The sequence below is a fragment of the Camelus ferus genome, chromosome 4, assembly GCF_009834535.1.
Source record: "Camelus ferus isolate YT-003-E chromosome 4, BCGSAC_Cfer_1.0, whole genome shotgun sequence".
Taxonomy (NCBI): Eukaryota; Metazoa; Chordata; class Mammalia; order Artiodactyla; family Camelidae; genus Camelus; species Camelus ferus.
The window spans coordinates 31,235,987-31,253,807 of NC_045699.1; the positions used below are offsets into that span (position 1 = coordinate 31,235,987).

A 17,821-nucleotide genomic window follows, 5' to 3' on the forward strand; every position below is an offset into this window, starting at 1 on the left:
TCTTCCAGGGTCCTCAGACATCCCCAGTTCTGTAATGGTCTGTCAATGGTAGAATGAAAAATAGGCTCAATGTAATCTTCTGTGAGGACAAGAAAATGAGATTAGGAATAGCTCCAAGGCTTCCTGGGGTGCCAGATAAGAAGGTGTAACAGAATTATTTGCTTTAGTGTCCTCTCTTCTCCTAGTCTGGACAACCCCAGCCAGAAAGGGCTGAGGTAGTATATTTCCATTAGAGCCTAAATATTTGCTTTGACTGTTCATTTTTCACCAGAAAATTTATTCTCAGCCTTCCTCAGCTTTGTTTCCAACATTTCATGGCTTATGTAGACAAGGCAGAATGTCCCTCTTCTACAAGCTCCAGACTGAAAATTCTCTTCTTAACTTTTTAAACATACACATAAGCGGGAAACAGATGGCATTATCTGGATAATGCTTGCGAAAGGTCAGGTTCTTTTTCAAGGCCTATGCTCTGTTTTGAAATAGCCAAGTGAATAAAATTAGTCTGGCTGGAAATTAGTTATTGAAATAAAGTATTTGGAAAACTGCCTCAGGTGATGTTTTCACCTCTTCTCCAGGTGGGTCTGGATCTCAAAACATCTTCCTTCCAAAAGGCGTAATTTGGCAAAAAGTCAGACCACACCAGGCTCCCTCCTGTTTTTTCTTTTTCTCTCTCTCCGCATTCCCTGTCTCTCTCCTAGTGGTAAAACATTTCTTTGGTTTTTAGTCTGCAGGATCAAGAGAACTGAAAAACACTGCTCTAAGATGTGCTTCCTAGCATCCTAATAAGAGGCTAAGAGTTCCCGTCATGCATTTCTGGGCCACCTGTCACCAGAGCAAGCAGGTGCAATTTCTAGTGTGTCTTAATTTCATATCTGTAGTTTGGACTGAACATAGAATCTCAGGTGTTACATTTTTAATTGAAGAAGTCTCTGGAAATGTTCCTCTGATGCAGTGCATTTAGGTGGGAAGGGGAGCTATGGATTGCAGTCTCCAGCTTTACAGTCTCCACTCCCTAAACAGCAGTCGTGAGTGTTCTTGCCATAAACAAGGACCAGGTGATGAAGATGTGCTTCTTGGGGAGGATGAGGAGAAGTGAATAACGGTATTTCTAAAATGATAGACATCCTGACAGCAACTTCCAGAGACTGGGTGACATTTTAAATTGATAATGCTCCTAATTACCCAAACCTTAGGAAGCCATGTGGAATAGAGCCGCAGCTCTGGAGTTAATGTAAGTTAATGTACTGTGAACCCTTTACTAACAGCATGTTCTGTTAGAACAATGGCACCGTATCTGTGTCAGCACAGTGTGGGATTGTAATCAAAACACACACACACACGCATGCACAACCTCTGATGTTTTCTGTTTTTTGGAAAAATTATCCTCCTATCAGTGGGAAAGAACTGTTCTAAATTTTCCTACAAAAAGTGATACTTTGTTTCTGTCAGTTGTTGCCTCTTGGTATTGCTGGGTTAAGATGTCAGATTCATAAAAATAAATTTAAGTCATCAGTGTGTGATTCTGTGGAACATGAGCTTGGAAGGCAGAAATATCCAGATTCAACTCTTATCTCCCCTTCTTACTGCTGGATGAACTTGAGCTCATTCAGTGTCTCTTGTCATCTAACAAGTGGGCATAATAATGCTATCAACTCATATGTTTATTATGAAGATTTAGAGCCAAGCAAAACGCCTTGCTCAAAGCTAGTGCTAAAAGATGCTAAGAATAAAACGATGAGACGGCAATACAGGAATGTGAGATTTCAGTGCTCAGACTGAGCTTCAGACCTTGGCTTCCGCAGTGTTTGGGGGAAGAGGTCCAATCCATACCGTCCACCGCTTCCTCTCAGCATGCAGGCGCAGGTGCTGTGGGTCCCTTTGTGCCAGCAGGTGGTGCTTCTCTTTACGTCCCAGGGCTGAACACAGAGAATAGAAGAAAAGTTTCTGTAAATCCTGTCCACTGCCTTAATACCGTCCTACCCTGTATATAAACCTCCCCAGCTTTGTGGAGAGGCCTAGAAAAAAAGTACATACCTCATTTTTGGATTTTAAAAGACTTTAATTTTTTCTGAATATATACACACATATACATATATATTATAAAAATTATTTGAGATAGTTTTCATTTTGTTCATGCTGACAGATAGGGTAAGCAAATTCATTCATGACACCATACTTTTCTTGGCCCTAAACATCCTAAAAGCAATCCATGTTATAAAGAAACTAGTAGTAATAGCAACAATTTGAAAAACACCAATTCTGTGCCAAGTGCTTTGTGTACACTTCTTATTAATCCCTACAGCAGTCCTTAAAAAGTGGATATTATTAACCCCATTTAGCATATGAGAAAAAGGAGTCTCACAGAGATGCATAACTTGGCCACGGTAAGACCACTTGTAAAAATCAAAGCTAATGCTTTAAGTAAATCTGATCTCTGTGCTCAGAGATGGCATAGTGCCAACAGCTAAGCTCCTATTTGTGTTCTCACCCCTTTTTGTTCTTCTCCTTTCCTTCCAGGTTGTTCTAGATGTTGGTTGTGGATCAGGAATACTGTCGTTTTTTGCTGTGCAGGCCGGAGCTCGGAGAGTCTATGCAGTTGAAGCCAGTTCAGTAGCACAGTACGCTGAGGTGAGTGGTTGTGTTGTTACAGCAGCTACTCACTGGGCCTTCAGGAAACTTCAGGGACTGAGTGATGGGCTCTTCCAGGCAGGTCATTTAGAAGAATTCTTTGTACCAGTCTGATTTTTTCCCCCTGTTGGGAGGTTACTGCTGGAAGAGCCCGCCTTCACTGTAGTAATTGACATGAAAACAATAATCTTGAAAACTTCGTGGTACTGAAAATATAACAACACCTTGTTCCTCCCTATCCACTGGGTGGCAAGTGGGCCTAGGGTATCAGGGGTAAAGAATGTTTTTTTATCTTTAATGATCTACCAAGCTGAGGAGTCAGACTTCCCTGGAGCTAGGTTTATTTATTTGTTTTTTTCAAAGTGCTGTACTGACAGTAGATGCACCACTCACTTAAATTTTACTGTTGCTTGAAGGGGTGCTTGCTGCATGGTTGTAGTTGGAGCACAGACAGATGTCTGTGTTTCAAGGAGCTTTTTCAGATTTCAGGTTCTGATTGGAGGACAAGGGGATGCTTTGTATTAAATATAGTGCTCGATTATCATTATAAAATGTATACCAAAAAAATGAGAATAAGGCACAGTCAAGAATTAGCTAATAATAGTTCAGTAGTATTTGGGTATAATAATAACCCAGTCAGGCTGCAGAGTTGGATGTGATGTGTGTGTGCACACGCCTGAGCAGGGTGTGTCCTTCACACCTGGAGGAGGCCTGCATTTTAATGAGGGGAAGAATGGCAGACAGGAAAGCTTGGCTCCTGCTTCTGATGAAGATCATGAAACTCTCCTCCGTCCTGGGACAGGGCATAGCTCTGAGTGATGGTTGGTTTGGACTGAATGATGAAGAAGGGACCAGAGACAAATAGACCATGTTTGGAAGGAAAGACTGCCAGAGTCTCATGGCTGGCAAGTTGTGGCACTTGCTTCTCTTCTTCCAACAAGTCTTGGATGAAATATTTTTGATCATCTGCTTATTCACCAATTCTTAAGAGTCATTTTTACTAAATATTGGCCATACACTAAAGAATACTTGCACAATGTGTGCAGTGTCAAGAGTGACAGCACAATGAATGTGTGTGCGCTCCCTCTTTTAAGAAATAGGCCTTTAGCATTTGCACTGAAGGTCCACATGTCTTGCCTGACCATTTCTCTCTTCTGCCCTAAACAGAGATAATAGCCACTTTCTTGTATTTTTGTGTATCATTTCGTTACTGTTCTTTATAGTTTTACCACCTGTGTTTCTGTCCCTAAAAACAAATCCTTCATGAACTTTCTACCAGTGGAGTCATAATGTATGTATTCTGTAATTTGCTTTTTTTCCCAACATGATGTTCCTGAGTGTCAGTTTGTTGATGCACACAGCTGTTGTTTATTCCTCTTTCATGGTGGATAGTGTTCTGTTATGAAATGCATCAAGTTGTCAGTCCACTGTGCTGTCGGCTGACTTTGCATGGCTTCCATCATAAAAGTATTGTTATGAACACACTCCGCACTGCATCTGTGCTGGAGCTTCTCAGTATACACCCAACAGTAGAATTGTTGGGTCATAGGGTGTGTATACCTTCAACTCTACTCTCTGATGCCACATTATGTTCCAAAGTGGTTTTTCCAGTGTTCACTCCCTTCAGCAGGAAACGAGAGTGCCATTGTTCTACAGCTTTGCCAGCACTTGATATTGTCAGGCTTTGGAATTTTTGCCAGTCTGGTGTTTATGACATATCCGTGGTTTTAATTTGTATTTTCCACTCACTAATGACTTGAGCATCTTTGCACAGTGTTTGACCATTTGTGCTTTCTTATCTGTGGAACTGCCTGTTCCAGTTTTTTGATGATTTTTCTTTTGAATTGTTTTACTAATTCAAATTCGTTTGTAGGAATGATTCCTATATTCTGGATATTAATCCTATTTAGTTATATATGTGAAAAATATCTTCTGGTTTTTCCCTCACCTTTTTTCTTTGTGGAATTCTAAACAAAATTGAAATATGGAATTGTAAATAAGCAAAGAGAAAAGGAGAATATAAATGTATAGAGAGAACTCATAGATAAAAATGCCTCTGCTCAAAAATGCATTCTTAAAGGTAGGGAATTGATAAAGGGTAGAACTTTGTCCCAGGTGCTGCCCATTTGTTCAATCATATCTTCATTCAGTTGCATCCCACAATTCTGTTTCTTGGGGGAATAGAGGAGAAACAGTAATGATTCAGGTGTAGTCTTGTATTCAAAGAGTTTCTGTTGTAATAAGAGATTGATCCTGTTGTTTTCTCTTGTATTGGACACCAAAAAAAAAAAAAAAGAGGGAGAGAGAGGCATTACTTTAGAGATTTTTTTTTCTCATATAGTTTGTTTTCTCATATATTTTGAGGTGGTTTGAGACACATTAGATTGTTATTTTTAAAAATGTAATACCTTTGGTTGTAGTATTTTAAGGGAAGAGAGGAATAAATTAGCTAGAGCTAGTTAGGCATTCGCTGAGCAGAGTCCCGTCTCCAGCCCCAGCATATACTCAGTAATCACCAGCACACCATGGGAGGAGCTATTCTAGACACGTCTGTGTCATTGATTTCTCCAGGAGAATTTTCAACCTGATTAAGTGGGGTTGTTGCCTTCTGGCAGAGTGGGGCTACCCTCACGGACACTTTTACCCAGTGGGTCTGCTGGATAATTATAAGGGTCTCTAGCAAGAAGCCAATATGGAGAAGAAAAGGGAAAGAACTTAAAATTATAAAACTTTTTAGTATTTTTTTAAGTTTTAAACTATTTAAAATGTGGATATAATCTCAAACCTACAGATAAGTTGTAAAAATAGTTCAAAGGCTACCAAATTCTCTTACCTAGATTTACCTATTGGTCACATATAGCCCCATTTGCTTTATCATTTGCTCTTGTCCCCCTCTCACTGTACACGAACACACACACACAAATATGTATACACACAAAGAGGTGTGTGTGGATATATACATATACATTTTGTGCATGTATTTAGGTAGAAATAGAGACACACTTTTTTCTACAGGCCAGTCACATACATCATAGCCCTTTACCCTTAAGCATTTCAGTATTTCCTAAGAATGAGGCCATTTTCTTATATAAACAAGGAAGAATTTGAAGGTGAAAAAAGAGGCTGTACAATGACTTGTCCATTGAGTCTTTCAATGTTACTGATCAAAAAAGGTTTTGGGGAGGCCCCAGCGTGAGCAGAGAGACTGTCCCCATGGGTACTGAGGTTGAAGGAGTCTGTACTGAACTGCCTCTTTCCTTGCATAATATTGCCACAGAGTCTTGATTTTTAAAGCCTTAAAACCACTGTTTTAATGAATTCTGAAGCATAATAGCTTTATCTTTGGTTTTAGCTTCTATAGAGGACTTTTGTGTTTCTGTAATCTTTCTTTTCTGTATAAGGCTGGGGTGGGTAGAGGTCGGGGGTGGTTTTCCAAATGCTGTGGGGACTGCGAGGAGTCCTTGACATCCTTGGTGGCAAGTCTCCTTTGCCTCTGAGGCCTTCCCTGCATGTGGTCCTAAGGACAGGCTACTTAAGAATGCATTCAGGGCCAAGGATAATTAGAATCCTCTGAAAGGATGGCTTTGCCAGTAGCCTGGTCCCTCCTGATGAAAACCATGACCTCCGCCGTGCTCCTGGCCGCTGCCGTGGGTGTCAGGAGAGGCTCCCTGTGAGCCAGGCCCTTTCACCTACGCGGAGGATGGTCCTCACTAGCTCTTGGTTTCTGCCTCTTACGCTGGCACTCCCCTGTACAATTCGTGGGTTGCAAAAGCAAGTGTGAACAGCACACAAAAGATTTTCAGTCTAAGAATAGACTTTGATAGCTGCTCAGCACACAGTGCATGGTGCTTCTTTCCACCTTTTCATTATTTGGTAATTGAACCAACAGACACTTAATTCTTTCCTCTGGAGTCTTCATTAAATTGCTCGGAAAAGATAAAATTGTAACAAGAAAGAAAAATGTACAAATTTAACTACCGTCGCCCATTGCTGGATGCTTCTCACGAAAGGCTTCTGGGCTTTAAGTAAACAGAATATTTTCAACTTGTATTGAATTCAATTTCAGTTGCATTGAGTGGCTCAAACTGATTTTCTAGGGGCTTACCCTCAGATGGAGAGATGATGCGAATGACTCCTTGTCTGGAGGGCATGCACGATTAGTCATTTTTTGCAGAATGGTCATGAACTTGCCCAGTTGCAGCCATGTGCTCTCACCCTGGGCCCCATCTGACATTTCTGGGTCTGTAATAAGAGATCATCCTTGTCCAAGGAACAGGGCTGAATTAAAGGTCTCCTATAGGTTCCCAACTCACGAGCCTGCCCACCTCAAAAGGGCAGCTATCTCTTGCTGTCTTTTTCTTTTCTTATTATGAAACATAAAGCTAAAGCCCCCAGATCTTACAGACCAAATGGAAAATAAAAGAACATTAATCAAATTTATACACATGTATAGTCAAGGAGGAGGCTATTTCTTAATTTCAAATTGTACACAAACACATGTCCCATATCTCTATCAAGAAGATAAATTCCTTGAAGGGCCGGGAGATTAAAAGACCGTGAACATAAGTAATCAGAAATAGGTTTATGTGTTGTAATCAATTTAAATTTTCAACAAAGCTCTTTAGTACTTAGATTTAACAGTTTTCATAATCATTATTGGGCCACTTAATAATTAGACTTTACTATACACACTTCCTATCTATGCCTCATTAGGATGACTTTTAAGGAGTTAGACCAAATATTTCTAGGTCATGGGGTAGTGGAAGTAAAGGTAGGTGACATCAGAGCTCTTGTGATGCTGCCTCTCTGGACCCACTATATCCGTAATCTAGGGCTTCTCTGTCCAATCTGGTAGCCACTAGACACATGTGGCTATTTATATGTAAATAGAAACTGATTAAAAAATTAAACTTCTTCGTTACACTAGCTGAATTCCAAGTACCCAGTAGCCACAAGTGGCTAATGGCTATTGTACTGGACACCACAAATATGGAACATGTTCATCACCAAAGAAAGTTCTAGTGAGTAGGACCGATGGGGAGGACAGAGGTGGCCAGACCTCACTTTTCTGGCATATGATGGTCAGGCTGGGGGCAATGTTCATGCCAGGTATTGGCAGCCATGGCCAGATTGGACTGGTTTGACATTAGGGAGGACAGCACTGCCCAGTTCCTATCACTGTGGGCATTGTTTATCTTTCCCTTATTTATGTGTAAAATCTGTCATAGAACAGGTTCCCTAGGAAACAGGCTCTGAAGCACAGATTTGTGTGCAGGATGTTTATTGCAGAAGACTCTCAGGACCCTGACCTGTGAAGGAAATAGGATAGAATTCAGCAGAGGAGCAGTTAAGCTGCATAGAGTTGGAACAAAGGGCTCAGGAATTCCCTGTGGGACTTCCTGAGCTGGGACCACCCATCAGAGTCTAACCACGTTGAATCAAAGGCCTTTCTATTTCATGTTTCTTATGTTTCTTATGTACACTTCCTCAGGAAGGAGTGTAACTTTGGATAAGTTAGGCCTCTGTTAGGCCGAAGGAAGTTGACAGAACAAGACTCAGCTGAGAGCCATTGTCTCCCAACCTTCCCAGCAGCTGAGGGAATGAGTGCCTTGGTCCTGGATGAAGGATCCGCATAGTATATGCTATAGCAAGTACTCTAAGGTCAAGATACAGGATTCTAGCTTTGGTCTACAGACAAGAAGCTGCTGGAGAATACCAGTATTATAGTAAATCAATGAAGAGAATTGAAGTGATGGAGAAAATGGGATGATACTAAAAGCCTGGGCAAGGCCCCTGGGTGACTTGTTATATACGCCCTAGGGGTGGACAAAGACTTTATAGAAACGCAGTACATCATCTGATCTGATGTACTTTGTAGTCTTCTAAGCTCTGTAGTTTGTAATCCAGTTGGACTTCACAAGTGAAATTCCTGCCGCAGGACAGCGAATGCCCAGTGCATATGAATGGCAGAGATGTGAAGCGCCACCACGAGGAACACGTGCCCTCAGCTGGGCTGGTTAGGGAACCGTCAGAGACGAAGAAGAGGTGCAGTTTGACCTGAATCCTAGAAGATGAAAAGAAATGTTCCTCTTTTCACTTTTCACCTTTTACTGCCAACAATGAGGTTTTTGAAAACCCTTAGGTTCTCATGGGATTCGTCACCTTAAATGTGTGGATAATCTCTTCACAAATGCTTTGAAGGCCGTTTATTGAAAAGGTGCTTCTAATCTTTAATCTTGAACAATAGAAAGAGCATATATTTTGAAGTTTTCTGATGTAGGTTTATCCTTTGAGCTGGGATTTTTTCCAGTTTCTTTAGTGTCTTCAATAACTGACTTCTTCCTTCTCACTCTCCTACAGACACCAAATGCCTGAGTCACAAAATTGCATCCAGCCCATCAGCACTCTTTATTTTTGCACTAACAATGGAGTTAAAAGGTGGTAATAAGAAATCTGTTAAGGAAACAATAATAAGCATTTTGCATACTGGAAGCTTTAGAATTTAGGATGCATCTTCCCATCTATAAACTCACAGTGCTTCAGAAGGAATCTGTGAGGTGCTTGGAGCAGATAATCTCCACATTGCAGATGAGGGAGAACCTTAGAGAGGTTAGGTCATGTGGATGGGACATGACTTGTGAGATACAGTCTCTCACTGCCACCTCCTTCTTGACCATCCAGGCAAACAGTGACTAGTGGTTCCCTTGGAGGTGAAGAGGTAGATGTTGTCTAGAAGCTGGAACACCTACACCTGTAGGTAGTTCATCCAGGAGCCAGGAGAACAGCCATCTTTTTCTCCTCCAGAAATCTGCTGTGACGCACTTAAAAAGGCAGATAGGTCTGCCATGTAAGAAGGAAACCTTCCTCTATTGACACAATCAACCCGTAACACAGTTAAGAGAGGAGCACTTTTAAAGTAGTCCACATGGAATGCCACCCCATTTGCCACAAAACCCCACCCAGGAAATCACCCTTCTTGCAGCTGGGTTGGTGATTGAGACTGATGAGGCAGGAAGGCAACTTGAGAAAGAATATAGCTGCCTCTTCACTTCGCTCAGTGCTCACTTCCCGGTCAGGAGGCCCTGAACACCTTGCCGGCATTAGAGTTGATGATGCAGGTTCTGGAGTCACAGAGTGTGGAGTGTTACCTTTGGTCCCCGGCCTCATGGCCATGTGACCTTGACAAATTTTAGTTTCCTAATTACGGCTGTGACAAATTAACACAAACTCAGTGGCTTAAAACAATAGTATTTATTACCTTACAGTTCTGGAGGTCAGAAATCTGCAATGGGTTTTATGAGGTAAAATCAAGGTGACACAGAGCTGTGCCCTTTTTTGAGTCTCTAAAGGAGAATCTACTCTTTGCCTTTGGAGGCTGTCCACATTATTTGGCTGGTAGCTGGGTCACTCTGACTTCTGAATCATCACTTCTCTGACCTGACCCTCCAGCTTCCAGCCCACTGGCATAATCCACGATAACCTCGCCATCTCAAGATCCTTAATTTAATCACATCCATGTAAAGTAACATATTCAGTTTTTCAGGGAATGGGATGTAGACACTTTCGGGGGGATGTGATTCTGTCTATAAACAAGTTACTTCATCTTTCTCTACCTCATTTCTTAATAAAATTGTAGATAATAATAGTCCCTCATGAGGATATGATGAGAATTACCTGAGAAAATCGATATAAATATTAACACAGTGCCTGACATTTTCTAAGTATTGTTATTGTTGCCATCCTGGTTATTATCAGTATCGCTGTGGGGTCTCATTTCATCCATGTCTCTGTACAAATCAGGTTTTAGGAGCAGGTATCAGGGAATGGGGATCCCAGGCAACAGTGGGAAACATGGGTCCAGGCAGAGCACATTTTTCAGGTGTGTGTGTTTAAATTGAATTTTGAAATTTCCTTTATTGCTCTTTTTAATTTTTTTTCATGTTTCAATAACACTTCATTTATGGACACTGAAATGGAATTTTATTTAATTTTCAGGGGTCAAGATATGTCATTCTTCTTTTTATTTTTTCCCAATCATTTAAAAATATAAAAAGCATTCTTAGCTTGCAGACCATGCAAAAAGAGGTGGTGGGCTGGATTGGCCTGTGGGTGGTAGTGCTGTCTTCTGGTCTAACAGAATCCTAATTCATTTATTAAAAAAAAAAAAAAAAAGAAAAAAGAAAAAGAAAGGTGTTTGTTTGTTTGTTTTTAATGTGAGTAGCTACTATATGTTAGGTCCTATGCTTAGCCTGAGGACTGTCATGGCTGACAAGATAGACATGGTCCCTGTCCTCATGGAGCTCATGACATAATAACTACATGAGTAGATGATTAGAAACTGTAAGTACTCCTTAAGGACCAAATAGACAACTGATACTCCATAAACCACAGTGCCAGAGAGGTATGAGCAAGATGAAGAAGCAGAGAAACCTTTCCCAATTAAAAGAACAAGAGAAATCCCCTGAAAGAAAGATCGATGAAATAGTTATCGATAGCCTACTAGATCAAGATTTCAAAAAAGGAGTGATCAAATTGCTGAAGGAATTAAAAGAGATAGTGTTTAGAGATATAAAATATGTCAGAAATGAAATTGAAGTTATAAAGAAGAGCCAAGTAGAATGGGTAAACTCATTGACAGAGATGAGGAATGATCTAATAGCTGTGCAAAGCCAACTAGATAATGCAGAGGAACGAATTAGTGACCTAGAAGACAGGACAATAGAAAGCATCCATTCAGAAGAGCTACAAGAGAAACAAATAAAAAATAATGAAAATAGCATAAGGGACCTATAGGATAATATAAAGCGTCCCAATCTTCGCATAATAGGGGTCCTAGAAGGGGAAGAAAGATCAATGGGGATTGAAAAGGTTTTTGAAGACATTATGACCCAAAACTTCCCAAACTTAAAGAAGGAATCAGATATCTAAGTACAGGAAGCTCAGAGGGTCCCAAACAGGAAGAACCCAAATAGACCCACAGCAAGACATATCATAATCAAGATGGCCAGAGTCAAGGATAAAGAAATGATCCTAAAGGCAGCAAGAGAAAAGCAAAGAGTGAGTTACAAGGGAACCCCCATAAGGCTCTCAGCTGATTTCTCTACACAAACACTATAAGCCAGAAGGGAGTGGCAAGATATATTCAAAGTCCTGAATGAAAAAAAGACGCAGCCTAGGATACTTTATCCAGCAAGGCTATCCTTTAGGATAGAAGGATAAATAAAGAATTTCACAGACAAGAAAAAGCTGCAGGAGTTTAGCAACACTAAACCCATGCTAAAAGAAATATTGAAATGTCTATTCTAAATAGAAAAGCAGCAGGATGCTACAGAAATGAGAAACTCACAACTGGAAAGGTGATAACTCATGAATTACAAATAAACACAAAATTATAAAAGAAGACATACAAACCACTGAGAGAGGGAGAGGGAGGCAGGGAAATACAGAATTTTTTTTTCTTTCTTTTTAAAATTTTTTTAACGGTAGGATGGGTTTGAGATCATGTTATTATCAGTTTAATAAAAATAGTTATAGTAATGGGCTAATAGATTTACGAAAAAGGGTAACCACAAGCCAAAAACTTACAAGGGAGTCACAAAAAGTAAATAAAATCCATGATAATACAAAGGATAATTACCAAACCACAAAAGGAAGAAGAAAGGAACAAAGAGGATATACCAATTCAACTGCAAAGATGAGTTCAAAATGGTAATAAACACACATCTACCATTAATTACTGTAAATGTTAATGGACTAAATGCTCCAATCAAAAGACACAGAGTGGCAGACTGGATAATAAAGCAAGAACCTTCAATATGCTGCATACAAGAGACCCACTTTAGGGAGAAGGACACATATAGATTGAGAGTGAAAGGATGGAAAAGGATATTCCATGCAAATGGAAAAGCCAAAAAAGCAGGTGTTGCAGTACTGATTTCAGACAAAATAGACTTTAAAACAAAGGCCATAAAGAAAGATAAAGAAGGACATTTTATAATGATTAAAGGAGTGATACAAGATGAGGATATTACACTCATTAATATATATGCACCCAATATAGGAGCACCTAAGTACATAGAACAATTACTAACAGAGATAAAGGAGGATATTGATGGGAATACAATCATAGTTGGAGACTTTAACACTGCATTAACATCACTGGACAGATCTTCCAGACAGAAAATAAACAAGGCAACAGAGAAATTAAATAATACAATAGAAGAACTAGATTTGGTGGATATTTTCAGAGCATTACACCCCCCAAAAATAGGATATACTTTCTTTTCAAGTGCACATGGAACATTTTCTAGGATCGATCGTGTACTTAGACACAAAAGAAACCTCAACAATTTTAAGAAGATAGAAATTATCTCAAGCATCTTTACTGACCACAATGCCATGAAACTGGAAATCAACAACAGAGAAATAAAGGAGAAAAAAAGGAAAGCATGGAGATTAAACAATATGCTATTGAAAAACCAATGAGTCAATGAGGAAATCAAAGCTGAAATTAAAAAATACCTTGAGACAAAACAAAATGAAAACACAACCACACAAAATTTATGGGACACAGTGCTAAGAGGGAAGTTTATAGCGATACAGGCCTTCCTCAAAAAAGAAGAACAATCTCAAATAAACAATTTAACCCACCACCTGAATGAATTAGAAAAAGAAGAACAAAAAGCCCCAAAAAGCAGCAGAAGGAAGGAAATAATAAAGATCAGAGAGGAAATAAGTACAATAGAGATTAACAAGACCATAGAAAAAAATCAACCAAACCAAAAGCTGGTTTTTTGAAAAAGTAAATAAAATCAACAAACCTCTGGCCAAACTCACAAAGAAGAAAAAAGAGAGAGCACAAATTAGCAAAATAAGAAAGGAAAATGAAGAAATTACAACAAATAAAATAGAAATACAGAAGATCATGCAAGAATATTATGAAAAACTATATGGAACCAAACTGGATAACCTAGAGGAGGTGGACAAGTTTCTGGAAACATACTGTCCACCAAGACTGAATCAAGAAGAAACTGACCACTTGAACAATCCAATCACTGGAAAGGAAATAGAAATAGCAATTAAAAACCTCCCTACAGATAAAAGTCCAGGACCAGACGGCTTCACCGGGGAATTCTACCAAACATACAAAGAAGAACTCATACCAGTCCTTCTCAAACTCTTCCAGATGATTGAAAAGGAGGGAATACTCCCAAACTCATTCTATGAAGCCACCATCACCCTGATACCAAAACCAGGCAAAGACACTACAAAAAAAACAGAATTATAGGCCAATATCACTGATGAACTTAGATGCCAAAATCCTCACCAAAATATTAGCAAATAGAATCCAACAATACATAAAAAAGATTATACATCATGACCAAGTGGGATTCATCCCAAGGACACAAGGGTGGTTCAACATACGGAAATCAATCAATGTAGTACATCACATCAACAAGAGAAAGGACAAAAACCACATGATTATCTCAATAGATGCCGATAAAGCATTTGATAAAATTCAACACCCATTTATGATAAAAACTCTCACCAAAGTGGGTATAGAGGGAACATATCTCAACATAATAAAAGCTATATATGACAAACCTACAGCCAGCATAGTACTCAATGGTGAAGAACTCAAAAGCTTCCCACTAACATCTGGGACAAGGATGCCCACCATCACCACTCCTATTCAACATAGTCCTGGAAGTCCTAGCCACAGCAATCAGGCAAGAGAAAGAAATAAAAGGGATCCAAATTGGAAAAGAAGAGGTGAAAGTGTCACTATATGTCGACGACATGTTACCATATATAGAAAACCGTAAAAGGTCCACACAAAAACTACTAGAGCTGATTGAAGAATTCAGCAAGGTAGCAGGTTATAAAATTAACGTTCAAAAATCAGTTGCATTTCTTTACACTAACGATGAATCAACAGAAAAAGTAAAGAAACAACCCCCTTTAAAATAGCACCCAAGGTAGTAAAATATCTGGGAATAAATCTAACCAAGGAGGTGAAAGAATGATACACAGAAAACTATAAAACGTTGATGAAGGAAATTAAAGAAGACTTTAAAAAATGGAAAGATATCCCATGCTCTTGGATTGGAAGAATCGATATTGTTAAAATGGTCACACTGCCCAAGGCAATCTACAGATTTAATGCAATCCCTATCAAATCACCCAGGACATATTTCACAGAACTAGAACAAATCATAATAAAATTTATATGGAACCATCAAAGACCTAGATGTGCCAAAGCATTACTGAAGAGAAAGAAAGAGGCTGGAGGAATAACTCTCCCAGACTTCAGACAATACTATAGAGCCACAGTCATCAAGACAGCATGGTATTGGCACCAAAACAGACATATAGACCAATGGAACAGAATAGAGAGCCCAGAAATGAACCCACAAACTTTTGGTCAACTCATCCTCCACAAAGGAGGCAAGAATATACATTGGAATAAAGACAGTCTCTTCAGCAAATGGTGTTGGGAAAACTGGACAGCAGCATGTAAAACAATGAAGCTAGAACACTCCCTTACACCATATACAAAAATCAACTCAAAATGGATCAAAGACTTAAACATAAGACAGGATACAATAAACCTCCTAGAGGAAAACATAGGCAAAACATTATCTGACATACATTTCAAAAATTTTCTCTTAGTAGAAATAAAAGCAAGGATAAACAAATGGGACCTAATGAAACTTACAAGCTTCTGCACAGCAAAGGAAACCAGAAGTAAAACAAGAAGACAACCTACGGAATGGGAGAAAATTTTTGCAAATGAAACCGACAAAGGCTTGATCTCCAGAATATATAAGCAGCTCATACGACTCAATAAGAAAAAAATAAACAACCCAATCCAAAAATGGGCAGAAGACCTAAACAAGCAGTTCTCCAAGGAAGATATACAAATGATCAAAAGGCACATGAAAAAATGCTCAATATCACTAATTATCAGAGAAATGCAAATCAAAACTACAATGAGGTATCACCTCACACCAGTCAGAATGGCCGTCATTCAAAAATCCACAAATGACAAATGCTGGAGAGGCTGTGGAGAAAGGGGAACCCTCCTACACTGCTGGTGGGAATGCAGTTTGGTGCAGCCACTATGGAAAACAGTGTGGAGATTCCTCAAAAGACTAGGAATAGACTTATCGTATGACCCAGGAATCCCACTCCTGGGCATATATCCAGAAGGAACCCTACTTCAGGATGACACCTGCACCCCAATGTTCATAGCAGCACTATTTACAATAGCCAAAACATGGAAACAGCCTAAATGCCCATCAACAGGTGACTGGATAAAGAAGTGTGGTATATTTATACAATGGAATACTACTCAGCCATAAAAACCGACAACATAACGCCATTTGCAGCAACATGGATGCTCCTGGAGAATGTCATTCTAAGTGAAGTAAGCCAGAAAGAGAAAGAAAAATACCGTATGAGATTGCTCATATGTGGAATCTAAAAAACAAACAAACAAACAAACAAAAACAAAGCGTAAATACAGGACAGAAATAGACTCATAGACAGAGAACACAGACTTGTGGTTGCCAGCGGGGCAGAGGGTGGTAAGGGATAGACTGGGATTTCAAAATTGTAGAATAGATAAACAAGATTATACTGTATAGCACAGGGAAATATACACAAAACATTATGGTAGCTCACAGAGAAAAAATGTGACAATGAGTGTGTATATGTCCATGTATGACTGAAAAATTGTGCTGAACACTGGAATTGGACACAACATTGTAAAATGATTATAAATCAATAAAAAATGTTAAAAAAAAAAAGAAACTGTTAGTAGTGGTTATGAAGGAAAAATACAGGGTGCTGTAAACTGTGACTTGTATTACTCCTTTTTAAAATCAAAAGATTGCAAGACACAAAGTCTCCCAACTCTTCCCAAAGCTTCAGTAGACTATTCAGGACAGGGTGATCAGCAGCTCTCTCATATCCATGTGTCAAGAGAAATTCACAGCTGTTCCTAAGTCCTTTCCATAGTAACTTCCCTTGCTGACCCAAATCTACGAAGTTCCCCTTGGGTGGCCTGGGTATTGGTGACTGTTCAGGGGAGCACAGCCACTTCAACACCAGGAAACGCCACAGTGGCTCTCAGGCAAGGACGCATCAGCATCCCCCTCAGGTTCCTGGAACACGGGTGCTGAGCCCCACCGCCAAAGCTTCTCATTCAGTAGGGACGGGGATGCGGACTGAGAATTTGTGTGTCTAATAAGTTCTGGTGATGCTGCAGCTTTGAGAACCACTGGAATTATATAACATCGGAGATAAAACAGCCTCTAAAAAGGATTTCTCACAATGTATTTGAGAGATACATCAAGGACACCCTTCAGGGACTGAGCTGGAGAGAGAAAGGAGTTTGAACAGCAGCGGTGAGCCTACCTGCCCCAAGCCCCCCATAGTCAGTGCAACCCCCTCTTTTTTTTCAATGATGGATAAATGTTATTGCATTCAACTTAGGAAATAGCCAGAAAGACTAAAAGCTTCATATTTAATGTATTCTGCACAGCATTGAGACTTGGTGAAAAACAACTTGATTGTCTTTTTTCTATTTTTTTTTTTCTTTTAAAAAGTTTGCTTTTGTTCTTAACCTCAATTTTCTTTTTTTCCTGCTTTTATTCAGAAATAATTGATGTATATCACTGTGTAAGAATAAGATGTTCAGCATGATGATTTGATTCACAAACATTGTGAAATGATTACCACAATAGGTTTGGTTAACATTTACCATCTCATATAGATACAATAAAAAGAAAAGCAGGATTTCTTCTTATGGTGAGAACTTACACGATTTACTGTCTCAACAACTTTCCTGTATCTCATACCACAGTGTTAATGTCATGCTGTACATTACATCCCTAATAGTTACTTATCTTATAACTGGAAATTTGTACCTTTTGACTACCTTCCTCCAGTTCCTCCACCAGCCCCTCACCTCTGGTAACCACAAATCTGATCTCTTTTCCTATGAGTTTGTTGGGGTTGTTTTTGTTGTTTGGGTTTTTGTTTTAATTCCACATACAAGTGAGATCATACAGTACTTGTCTTTCTCTGTCTGACTTATTTCACTTACGTAATTCTTTCAAGATCCATTCGTGTTGTCAACAAATGGTAGGATTTCCACGTTTTTCAAATTGCTGAATAATATTCCATT

The 17,821-nt window shown here is 39.4% G+C and overlaps 1 protein-coding gene across 4 annotated transcripts in view; it reads left to right on the top strand.

Moving 5' to 3' along the window:
* The window catches only part of LOC102512851 (histone-arginine methyltransferase CARM1-like), a 269,788-nt gene that overhangs the window by 156,401 nt on the left and 95,566 nt on the right, over positions 1-17,821 (top strand). For all 4 annotated transcript variants that reach the window (XR_004319182.1, XR_004319183.1, XM_032477758.1 and 1 more), the window contains exon 5: positions 2,518-2,628. Coding sequence is in view for 2 of the 4 variants with exons in the window: in XM_032477758.1 (XP_032333649.1) it covers positions 2,518-2,628 (111 nt within the window). In the remaining 2 variants the exon portion in view is untranslated. The remainder of the gene's footprint in view (positions 1-2,517; positions 2,629-17,821) is intronic.